The following is a 13,613-nucleotide window of genomic DNA, read 5'->3' on the forward strand; positions in this document are numbered from 1 at the left end:
TGTAGTTAGCAGTGTGTCTGTAGTTAGTAGTGTGTCTGTAGTTAGTAGTGTGTCTGTAGTTAGTAGTGTGTCTGTAGTGTGTCTGTAGTTAGTAGTGTGTCTGCAGTTAGCAGTGTGTCTGTAGTGTGTCTGTAGTTAGCGGCGTGTCTGTGGTTAGCAGTGTGTCTGTAGTTAGCAGCGTGTCTGTAGTTAGTAGTGTGTCTGTAGTTAGCAGTGTGTCTGTAGTTAGCGGTGTGTCTGTAGTTAGCGGTGTGTCTGTAGTTAGCGGTGTGTCTGTAGTTAGCGGTGTGTCTGTAGTTAGCGGCGTGTCTGTAGTTAGCGGCGTGTCTGTGGTTAGCAGTGTGTCTGTAGTTAGCAGTGTGTCTGTAGTTAGCAGTGTGTCTGTAGCGGCTGAAGGATACTGTATTCGTGGAGGATGTGTCTGTAGTTAGTAGTGTGTCTGTAGTTAGCGTGTCTGTAGCGGCTGAAGGATACTGTATTCGTGGAGGATGTGTCTGTAGTTAGCGTGTCTGTAGTTAGCGTGTCTGTAGCGGCTGAAGGATACTGTACTCGTGGAGGATGTGTCTGTAGTTAGCGTGTCTGTAGTTAGCGTGTCTGTAGCGGCTGAAGGATACTGTACTCGTGGAGGATGTGTCTGTAGTTAGCGTGTCTGTAGTTAGCATGTCTGTAGCGGCTGAAGGATACTGTATTCGTGGAGGATGTGTCTGTAGTTAGCGTGTCTGTAGTTAGCGTGTCTGTAGTTAGCGTGTCTGTAGTTAGCGTGTCTGTAGCGGCTGAAGGATACTGTACTCGTGGAGGATAAGTTGGACCAGCTTCTCAGAACACATCGTCAGAGGAACCATGGAGTTATAGGACAGACCTCCTCCTTTCTTGGGCTGAACACAAACACACAGCATCACAACACGACATACCAGCATCACACACACACACTACATACCCAGCATCACAACACTACATACCAGCATCACACACACACTACATAACCAGCATCACAACACTACATACCAGCATCACACACACACTACATAACCAGCATCACACACACACTACATAACCAGCATCACACACACACTACATAACCACCATCACAACACTACATAACCAGCATCACACACACACTACATAACCAGCATCACAACACTACATACAAGCATCACACACACACTACATAACCAGCATCACAACACTACATACCAGCATCACACACACACTACATAACCAGCATCACAACACTACATACCAGCATCACACACACACTACATAACCAGCATCACAACACTACATAACCAGCATCACAACACTACAAACCAGCATCACAACACTACATACCAGCATCACACACACACTACATAACCAGCATCACAACACTACAAACCAGCATCACACACACACTACATACCAGCATCACTACACTACATACCAGCATCACAACACTCCATACCAGCATCACAACACTACATACCAGCATCACAACACTACATACCAGCATCACACACACACTACATAACCAGCATCATACACACACTACAAACCAGCATCACACACACACTACATACCAGCATCACAACACTACATACCAGCATCACACACACACTACATACCAGCATCATACACACACACACTACATAACCAGCATCACACACACACACTACATAACCAGCATCACACACACACTACATACCAGCATCACACACACACTACATACCAGCATCACAACACTACAAACCAGCATCACAACACTACATACCAGCATCATACACACACTACATAACCAGCATCACACACACACTACATAACCAGCATCACACACACACTACATACCAGCATCAACACACACTACATACCAGCATCATACACACACTACATCCAACCAGCACTCATACCAGCATCACAACACTACATACCAGCATCATACACACACTACATAACCAGCATCACAACACTACATACCAGCATCATACACACACTACATACCAGCATCATACACACACTACATAACCAGCATCATACACACACACTACATAACCAGCATCATACACACACTACATAACCAGCATCACACACACACTACATAACCAGCATCATACACACACACTACATAACCAGCATCATACACACACTACATACCAGCATCACACACACACTACATAACCAGCATCATACACACACTACATAACCAGCATCATACACACACTACATACCAGCATCAAAAACACACTACATACCAGCATCACACACACACTACATACCAGCATCACAACACTACATAAACACACTACATACCAGCATCACAACACTACATAAACACACTACATACCAGCATCACAACACTACATACCAGCATCACAACACTACATACCAGCATCACACACACTAGCAGGGCAGGGAACGGGAGGGACCGGGGAGCAGCTCTAGCAGGGCAGGGAACGGGAGGGACCGGGGAGCAGCTCTAGCAGGGAACGGGAGGGACCGGGGAGCAGCTCTAGCAGGGAACGGGAGGGACCGGGGAGCAGCTCTAGCAGGGAACGGGAGGGACTGGGGAGCAGCTCTAGCAGGGCAGGGAACGGGAGGGACCGGGAGCAGCTCTAGCAGGGAACGGGAGGGACCGGGGAGCAGCTCTAGCAGGGCAGGGAACGGGAGGGACCGGGGAGCATCTCTAGCAGGGAAAGGGAGGGACCGGGGAGCAGCTCTAGCAGGGCAGGGAACGGGAGGGACCGGGGAGCAGCTCTAGCAGGGCAGGGAACGGGAGGGACCGGGGAGCAGCTCTAGCAGGGCAGGGAACGGGAGGGACCGGGGAGCAGCTCTAGCAGGGAACGGGAGGGACCGGGGAGCAGCTCTAGCAGGGAACGGGAGGGACCGGGGAGCAGCTCTAGCAGGGAACGGGAGGGACCGGGGAGCAGCTCTAGCAGGGCAGGGAACGGGAGGGACCGGGGAGCAGCTCTAGCAGGGAACGGGAGGGACCGGGGAGCAGCTCTAGCAGGGAACGGGAGGGACCGGGGAGCAGCTCTAGCAGGGAACGGGAGGGACCGGGGAGCAGCTCTAGCAGGGAACGGGAGGGACCGGGGAGCAGCTCTAGCAGGGAACGGGAGGGACCGGGGAGCAGCTCTAGCAGGGAACGGGAGGGACCGGGGAGCAGCTCTAGCAGGGCAGGGAACGGGAGGGACCGGGGAGCAGCTCTAGCAGGGAAAGGGAGGGACCGGGGAGCAGCTCTAGCAGGGAACGGGAGAAACCGGGGAGCAGCTCTAGCAGGGAACGGGAGGGACCGATGGTACGGGAGGGATGTGATGGAGAAACTGACCTTGAAGTAGATGTTCGGTTTGGAGCGGTTCAGTCTGATGCCGACGGACTCCAACTCTTTCTCCAGCAGTTTCCTGAGGAGACAGAACCCACTAACTAACCAGCTGGGACAGAACCTAGACAGAACCCACTAACTAACCAGCTGGGACAGAACCTAGACAGAACCCACTAACTAACCAGCTGGGACAGAACCTAGACAGAACCCACTAACTAACCAGCTGGGACAGAACCTAGACAGAACCCACTAACTAACCAGCTGGGACAGAACCTAGACAGAACCCACTAACTAACCAGCTGGGACAGAACCTAGACAGAACCCACTAACTAACCAGCTGGGACAGAACCTAGACAGAACCCACTAACTAACCCAGCTGGGAAAGAACCTAGACAGAACCCACTAACTAACCAGCTGGGACAGAACCTAGACAGAACCCACTAACTAACCAGCTGGGACAGAACCTAGACAGAACCCACTAACTAACCAGCTGGGACAGAACCTAGACAGAACCCACTAACTAACCCAGCTGGGACAGAACCTAGACAGAACCCACTAACTAACCAGCTGGGACAGAACCTAGACAGAACCCACTAACTAACCAGCTGGGACAGAACCTAGACAGAACCCACTAACTAACCAGCTGGGACAGAACCTAGACAGAACCCACTAACTAACCAGCTGGGACAGAACCTAGACAGAACCCACTAACTAACCAGCTGGGACAGAACCTAGACAGAACCCACTAACTAACCAGCTGGGACAGAACCTAGACAGAACCCACTAACTAACCAGCTGGGACAGAACCTAGACAGAACCCACTAACTAACCAGCTGGGACAGAACCTAGACAGAACCCACTAACTAACCAGCTGGGACAGAACCTAGACAGAACCCACTAACTAACCAGCTGGGACAGAACCTAGACAGAACCCACTAACTAACCAGCTGGGACAGAACCTAGACAGAACCCACTAACTAACCAGCTGGGACAGAACCTAGACAGAACCCACTAACTAACCAGCTGGGACAGAACCTAGACAGAACCCACTAACTAACCAGCTGGGACAGAACCTAGACAGAACCCACTAACTAACCAGCTGGGACAGAACCTAGACAGAACCCACTAACTAACCAGCTGGGACAGAACCTAGACAGAACCCACTAACTAACCAGCTGGGACAGAACCTAGACAGAACCCACTAACTAACCCAGCTGGGACAGAACCTAGACAGAACCCACTAACTAACCAGCTGGGACAGAACCTAGACAGAACCCACTAACTAACCAGCTGGGACAGAACCTAGACAGAACCCACTAACTAACCAGCTGGGACAGAACCTAGACAGAACCCACTAACTAACCAGCTGGGACAGAACCTAGACAGAACCCACTAACTAACCAGCTGGGACAGAACCTAGACAGAACCCACTAACTAACCAGCTGGGACAGAACCTAGACAGAACCCACTAACTAACCAGCTGGGAAAGAACCTAGACAGAACCCACTAACTAACCCACTTGGACAGAACCTAGACAGAACCCACTAACTAACCCAGCTGGGACAGAACCTAGACAGAACCCACTAACTAACCAGCTGGGACAGAACCTAGACAGAACCCACTAACTAACCAGCTGGGACAGAACCTAGACAGAACCCACTAACTAACCAGCTGGGACAGAACCTAGACAGAACCCACTAACTAACCAGCTGGGACAGAACCTAGACAGAACCCACTAACTAACCAGCTGGGACAGAACCTAGACAGAACCCACTAACTAACCAGCTGGGACAGAACCTAGACAGAACCCACTAACTAACCAGCTGGGACAGAACCTAGACAGAACCCACTAACTAACCAGCTGGGACAGAACCTAGACAGAACCCACTAACTAACCAGCTGGGACAGAACCTAGACAGAACCCACTAACTAACCAGCTGGGACAGACCCTAGACGGGTTAGCAGTTAGTAACCAGCTGGGACAGACCCTAGACGGGTTAGCAGTTAGTAACCAGCTGGGACAGACCCTAGACGGGTTAGCAGTTAGTAACCAGCTGGGACAGACCCTAGACGGGTTAGCGGTTAGTAACCAGCTGGGACAGACCCTAGACGGGTTAGCAGTTAGTAACCAGCTGGGACAGACCCTAGACGGGTTAGCAGTTAGTAACCAGCTGGGACAGACCCTAGACGGGTTAGCAGTTAGTAACCAGCTGGGACAGACCCTAGACGGGTTAGCAGTTAGTAACCAGCTGGGACAGACCCTAGACGGGTTAGCAGTTAGTAACCAGCTGGGACAGACCCTAGACGGGTTAGCAGTTAGTAACCAGCTGGGACAGACCCTAGACGGGTTAGCAGTTAGTAACCAGCTGGGACAGACCCTAGACGGGTTAGCAGTTAGTAACCAGCTGGGACAGACCCTAGACGGGTTAGCAGTTAGTAACCAGCTGGGACAGACCCTAGACGGGTTAGCAGTTAGTAACCAGCTGGGACAGACCCTAGACGGGTTAGCAGTTAGTAACCAGCTGGGACAGACCCTAGACGGGTTAGCAGTTAGTAACCAGCTGGGACAGACCCTAGACGGGTTAGCAGTTAGTAACCAGCTGGGACAGACCCTAGACGGGTTAGCAGTTAGTAACCAGCTGGGACAGACCCTAGACGGGTTAGCAGTTAGTAACCAGCTGGGACAGACCCTAGACGGGTTAGCAGTTAGTAACCAGCTGGGACAGACCCTAGACGGGTTAGCAGTTAGTAACCAGCTGGGACAGACCCTAGACGGGTTAGCAGTTAGTAACCAGCTGGGACAGACCCTAGACGGGTTAGCGGTTAGTAACCAGCTGGGACAGACCCTAGACGGGTTAGCAGTTAGTAACCAGCTGGGACAGACCCTAGACGGGTTAGCAGTTAGTAACCAGCTGGGACAGACCCTAGACGGGTTAGCGGTTAGTAACCAGCTGGGACAGACCCTAGACGGGTTAGCAGTTAGTAACCAGCTGGGACAGACCCTAGACGGGTTAGCAGTTAGTAACCAGCTGGGACAGACCCTAGACGGGTTAGCAGTTAGTAACCAGCTGGGACAGACCCTAGACGGGTTAGCAGTTAGTAACCAGCTGGGACAGACCCTAGACGGGTTAGCAGTTAGTAACCAGCTGGGACAGACCCTAGACGGGTTAGCAGTTAGTAACCAGCTGGGACAGACCCTAGACGGGTTAGCAGTTAGTAACCAGCTGGGACAGACCCTAGACGGGTTAGCAGTTAGTAACCAGCTGGGACAGACCCTAGACGGGTTAGCAGTTAGTAACCAGCTGGGACAGACCCTAGACGGGTTAGCAGTTAGTAACCAGCTGGGACAGACCCTAGACGGGTTAGCAGTTAGTAACCAGCTGGGACAGACCCTAGACGGGTTAGCAGTTAGTAACCAGCTGGGACAGACCCTAGACGGGTTAGCGGTTAGTAACCAGCTGGGACAGACCCTAGACGGGTTAGCAGTTAGTAACCAGCTGGGACAGACCCTAGACGGGTTAGCAGTTAGTAACCAGCTGGGACAGACCCTAGACGGGTTAGCAGTTAGTAACCAGCTGGGACAGACCCTAGACGGGTTAGCAGTTAGTAACCAGCTGGGACAGACCCTAGACGGGTTAGCAGTTAGTAACCAGCTGGGACAGACCCTAGACGGGTTAGCAGTTAGTAACCAGCTGGGACAGACCCTAGACGGGTTAGCAGTTAGTAACCAGCTGGGACAGACCCTAGACGGGTTAGCAGTTAGTAACCAGCTGGGACAGACCCTAGACGGGTTAGCAGTTAGTAACCAGCTGGGACAGACCCTAGACGGGTTAGCGGTTAGTAACCAGCTGGGACAGACCCTAGACGGGTTAGCAGTTAGTAACCAGCTGGGACAGACCCTAGACGGGTTAGCAGTTAGTAACCAGCTGGGACAGACCCTAGACGGGTTAGCAGTTAGTAACCAGCTGGGACAGACCCTAGACGGGTTAGCAGTTAGTAACCAGCTGGGACAGACCCTAGACGGGTTAGCAGTTAGTAACCAGCTGGGACAGACCCTAGACGGGTTAGCAGTTAGTAACCAGCTGGGACAGACCCTAGACGGGTTAGCAGTTAGTAACCAGCTGGGACAGACCCTAGACGGGTTAGCAGTTAGTAACCAGCTGGGACAGACCCTAGACGGGTTAGCAGTTAGTAACCAGCTGGGACAGACCCTAGACGGGTTAGCAGTTAGTAACCAGCTGGGACAGACCCTAGACGGGTTAGCAGTTAGTAACCAGCTGGGACAGACCCTAGACGGGTTAGCAGTTAGTAACCAGCTGGGACAGACCCTAGACGGGTTAGCAGTTAGTAACCAGCTGGGACAGACCCTAGACGGGTTAGCAGTTAGTAACCAGCTGGGACAGACCCTAGACGGGTTAGCAGTTAGTAACCAGCTGGGACAGACCCTAGACGGGTTAGCAGTTAGTAACCAGCTGGGACAGACCCTAGACGGGTTAGCAGTTAGTAACCAGCTGGGACAGACCCTAGACGGGTTAGCAGTTAGTAACCAGCTGGGACAGACCCTAGACGGGTTAGCAGTTAGTAACCAGCTGGGACAGACCCTAGACGGGTTAGCAGTTAGTAACCAGCTGGGACAGACCCTAGACGGGTTAGCAGTTAGTAACCAGCTGGGACAGACCCTAGACGGGTTAGCGGTTAGTAACCAGCTGGGACAGACCCTAGACGGGTTAGCAGTTAGTAACCAGCTGGGACAGACCCTAGACGGGTTAGCAGTTAGTAACCAGCTGGGACAGACCCTAGACGGGTTAGCAGTTAGTAACCAGCTGGGACAGACCCTAGACGGGTTAGCAGTTAGTAACCAGCTGGGACAGACCCTAGACGGGTTAGCAGTTAGTAACCAGCTGGGACAGACCCTAGACGGGTTAGCAGTTAGTAACCAGCTGGGACAGACCCTAGACGGGTTAGCAGTTAGTAACCAGCTGATCAGAACAGCCAATCACCTCTGGACGTCTCCCTTCGTGGCGTCCAGCATCATGATGACCACGTCTGCTGTCCTGGCAACAGCAATGACCTGCCGACCTCGACCCTTACCTATGAAACACACACACACACACAGGTCAGAGGTCACCCAATCACAACAAAGAGTTCAAATCATCATCCAATCACAAAAGGCCTCTTATTGGTGGTGGAAGAGCTGACAGCGCTCTACATTAATTAACAGCTCAGAGATAACACAGCGCTCTACATTAATTAATAGCTCAGAGATAACACAGCGCTCTACATTAATTAATAGCTCAGAGATAACACAGCGCTCTACATTAATAGCTCAGAGATAACACAGTGCTCTACATTAATAGCTCAGAGATAACACAGCGCTCTACATTAATAGCTCAGAGATAACACAGCGCTCTACATTAATAGCTCAGAGATAACACAGCGCTCTACAATAATTAATAGCTCAGAGATAACACAGCGCTCTACGTTAATAGCTCAGAGATAACACAGCGCTCTACATTAACAGCTCAGAGATAACACAGCGCTCTACATTAATAGCTCAGAGATAACACAGCGCTCTACATTAATAGCTCAGAGATAACACAGCGCTCTACATTAATAGCTCAGAGATAACACAGCGCTCTACATTAACAGCTCAGAGATAACACAGCGCTCTACATTAATTAATAGCTCAGAGATAACAAGGCGCTCTACATTAATAGCTCAGAGATAACACAGCGCTCTACATTAATTAATAGCTCAGAGATAACACGGCGCTCTACATTAATTAATAGCTCAGAGATAACACAGCGCTCTACATTAACAGCTCAGAGATAACACAGCGCTCTACATTAACAGCTCAGAGATAACACAGCGCTCTACATTAATAGCTCAGAGATAACACAGCGCTCTACATTAACAGCTCAGAGATAACACAGCGCTCTACATTAATAGATCAGAGATAACACAGCGCTCTACATTAATTAATAGCTCAGAGATAACACAGCGCTCTACATTAATTAATAGCTCAGAGATAACGCAGCGCTCTATATTAATAGCTCAGAGATAACACAGCGCTCTACATTAATAGCTCAGAGATAACACAGCGCTCTACATTAACAGCTCAGAGATAACACAGGGCTCTACATTAATTAATAGCTCAGAGATAACACAGCGCTCTACAATAATTAATAGCTCAGAGATAACACAGCGCTCTACATTAATAGCTCAGAGATAACACAGCGCTCTACAATAATTAATAGCTCAGAGATAACACAGCGCTCTACATTAATTAATAGCTCAGAGATAACACAGCGCTCTACATTAACAGCTCAGAGATAACACAGCGCTCTACATTAATAGCTCAGAGATAACACAGCGCTCTACATTAATAGCTCAGAGATAACACAGCGCTCTACATTAATAGCTCAGAGATAACACATCGCTCTACATTAATAGCTCAGAGATAACACAGCGCTCTACATTAACAGCTCAGAGATAACACAGCGCTCTACATTAATAGCTCAGAGATAACACAGCGCTCTACATTAATCCCACCCACGTTATTGAGCGATAACACAGCGCTCTATATTAATCCCGCCCACGTTATTGAGAGATAACACAGCGCTCTACATTAATAGCTCAGAGATAACACAGCGCTCTACAATAATCCCACCCACGTTATTGAGCGATAACACAGCGCTCTACATTAATCCCACCCACGTTATTGAGCGATAACACAGCGCTCTACATTAATCCCGCCCACGTTATTGAGAGATAACACAGCGCTCTACATTAATCCCGCCCACGTTATTGAGAGATACCAAAAGCCTCTCAGGATTACCACCAGAGGGTGCGTTCAGCAGATAGATAGAAATACGTCACGTAGAACAAACACAGCGCTCTCCGACATGTATAACTAAGACTCTAATTACGGCATTTCTATCTGCAAACGTTCAACAGCGTTTGTCTACTGAACGAGGCAGCAAACCCTCCACCACCCCTCCTCTCTCTACAGTAGATAATACACCTGGTAACCCGTTACTGTACCTTGGGACGCTCCTTCTATGATTCCTGGCAGGTCCAGCAGCTGGATGTTGGCTCCATTATACTGCAGGACAACAGGATGGGTCATTATACACTACTACCAGCTGGATGTTGGCTCCATTATACTGCAGGACAACAGGATGGGTCATTATACACTACTACCAGCTGGATGTTGGTTCCATTATACTGCAGGACAACAGGATGGGGTCATTATACACTACTACCAGCTGGATGTTGGTTCCATTATACTGCAGGACAACAGGATGGGTCATTATACACTACTACCAGCTGGATGTTGGCTCCATTATACTGCAGGACAACAGGATGGGGTCATTATACACTACTACCAGCTGGATGTTGGTTCCATTATACTGCAGGACAACAGGACGGGTCATTATACACTACTACCAGCTGGATGTTGGCTCCATTATACTGCAGGACAACAGGATGGGTCATTATACACTACTACCAGCTGGATGTTGGTTCCATTATACTGCAGGACAACAGGATGGGTCATTATACACTACTACCAGCTGGATGTTGGTTCCATTATACTGCAGGACAACAGGATGGGTCATTATACACTACTACCAGCTGGATGTTGGTTCCATTATACTGCAGGACAACAGGATGGGTCATTATACACTACTACCAGCTGGATGTTGGCTCCATTATACTGCAGGACAACAGGATGGGGTCATTATACACTACTACCAGCTGGATGTTGGTTCCATTATACTGCAGGACAACAGGATGGGTCATTATACACTACTACCAGCTGGATGTTGGCTCCATTATACTGCAGGACAACAGGATGGGTCATTATACACTACTACCAGCTGGATGTTGGTTCCATTATACTGCAGGATGGGTCATTATACACTACTACCAGCTGGATGTTGGTTCCATTATACTGCAGGACAACAGGATGGGTCATTATACACTACTACCAGCTGGATGTTGGTTCCATTATACTGCAGGACGGGTCATTATACACTACTACCAGCTGGATGTTGGTTCCATTATACTGCAGGACAACAGGATGGGGTCATTATACACTACTACCAGCTGGATGTTGGCTCCATTATACTGCAGGACAACAGGATGGGTCATTATACACTACTACCAGCTGGATGTTGGTTCCATTATACTGCAGGACAACAGGATGGGTCATTATACACTACTACCAGCTGGATGTTGGTTCCATTATACTGCAGGACAACAGGATGGGTCATTATACACTACTACCAGCTGGATGTTGGTTCCATTATACTGCAGGACAACAGGATGGGTCATTATACACTACTACCAGCTGGATGTTGGTTCCATTACACTGCAGGACAACAGGATGGGGTCATTATACACTACTACCAGCTGGATGTTGGCTCCATTATACTGCAGGACAACAGGACGGGTCATTATACACTACTACCAGCTGGATGTTGGTTCCATTATACTGCAGGACAACAGGACGGGTCATTATACACTACTACCAGCTGGATGTTGGTTCCATTATACTGCAGGACAACAGGATGGGTCATTATACACTACTACCAGCTGGATGTTGGCTCCATTATACTGCAGGACAACAGGATGGGGTCATTATACACTACTACCAGCTGGATGTTGGCTCCATTATACTGCAGGATGGGTCATTATACACTACTACCAGCTGGATGTTGGTTCCATTATACTGCAGGACAACAGGATGGGTCATTATACACTACTACCAGCTGGATGTTGGCTCCATTATACTGCAGGACAACAGGATGGGTCATTATACACTACTACCAGCTGGATGTTGGTTCCATTATACTGCAGGACAACAGGATGGGTCATTATACACTACTACCAGCTGGATGTTGGCTCCATTATACTGCAGGACAACAGGATGGGTCATTATACACTACTACCAGCTGGATGTTGGTTCCATTATACTGCAGGACAACAGGATGGGTCATTATACACTACTACCAGCTGGATGTTGGTTCCATTATACTGCAGGACAACAGGATGGGTCATTATACACTACTACCAGCTGGATGTTGGTTCCATTATACTGCAGGACGGGTCATTATACACTACTACCAGCTGGATGTTGGCTCCATTATACTGCAGGATGGGTCATTATACACTACTACCAGCTGGATGTTGGTTCCATTATACTGCAGGATGGGTCATTATACACTACTACCAGCTGGATGTTGGCTCCATTATACTGCAGGACAACAGGACGGGTCATTATACACTACTACCAGCTGGATGTTGGCTCCATTATACTGCAGGACAACAGGATGGGGTCATTATACACTACTACCAGCTGGATGTTGGTTCCATTATACTGCAGGACAACAGGATGGGTCATTATACACTACTACCAGCTGGATGTTGGTTCCATTATACTGCAGGACAACAGGACGGGTCATTATACACTACTACCAGCTGGATGTTGGTTCCATTATACTGCAGGACAACAGGATGGGTCATTATACACTACTACCAGCTGGATGTTGGCTCCATTATACTGCAGGACAACAGGATGGGGTCATTATACACTACTACCAGCTGGATGTTGGCTCCATTATACTGCAGGACAACAGGACGGGTCATTATACACTACTACCAGCTGGATGTTGGTTCCATTATACTGCAGGACAACAGGATGGGGTCATTATACACTACTACCAGCTGGATGTTGGCTCCATTATACTGCAGGACAACAGGATGGGGTCATTATACACTACTACCAGCTGGATGTTGGCTCCATTATACTGCAGGACAACAGGATGGGGTCATTATACACTACTACCAGCTGGATGTTGGCTCCATTATACTGCAGGACGGGTCATTATACACTACTACCAGCTGGATGTTGGCTCCATTATACTGCAGGATGGGTCATTATACACTACTACCAGCTGGATGTTGGTTCCATTATACTGCAGGACAACAGGATGGGTCATTATACACTACTACCAGCTGGATGTTGGTTCCATTATACTGCAGGACAACAGGATGGGTCATTATACACTACTACCAGCTGGATGTTGGTTCCATTATACTGCAGGACAACAGGATGGGGTCATTATACACTACTACCAGCTGGATGTTGGCTCCATTATACTGCAGGACAACAGGGATGTTGGTCCATTATACTGCAGGATGGGTCATTATACACTACTACCAGCTGGATGTTGGCTCCATTATACTGCAGGACAACAGGATGGGGTCATTATACACTACTACCAGCTGGATGTTGGTTCCATTATACTGCAGGACA

General features: G+C 49.1%; 1 protein-coding gene across 4 annotated transcripts in view; it reads right to left on the bottom strand.

Moving 5' to 3' along the window:
• drg2 (developmentally regulated GTP binding protein 2) overlaps positions 1-13,613 on the bottom strand; it is a 43,109-nt gene that overhangs the window by 8,402 nt on the left and 21,094 nt on the right. For all 4 annotated transcript variants that reach the window (XM_082964640.1, XM_082964639.1, XM_082964642.1 and 1 more), the window contains exons 5-8: positions 10,337-10,397; positions 8,293-8,383; positions 3,299-3,371; positions 785-875 (exon numbers count right to left, since the gene is read on the bottom strand). In XM_082964640.1, coding sequence (XP_082820766.1) covers positions 785-875; positions 3,299-3,371; positions 8,293-8,383; positions 10,337-10,397 — 316 coding nt within the window. The remainder of the gene's footprint in view (positions 1-784; positions 876-3,298; positions 3,372-8,292; positions 8,384-10,336; positions 10,398-13,613) is intronic.

Source organism: Salmo salar, chromosome 18, assembly GCF_965601325.2.
Source record: "Salmo salar chromosome 18, fSalSal1, whole genome shotgun sequence".
Lineage (NCBI taxonomy): Eukaryota > Metazoa > Chordata > Actinopteri > Salmoniformes > Salmonidae > Salmo > Salmo salar.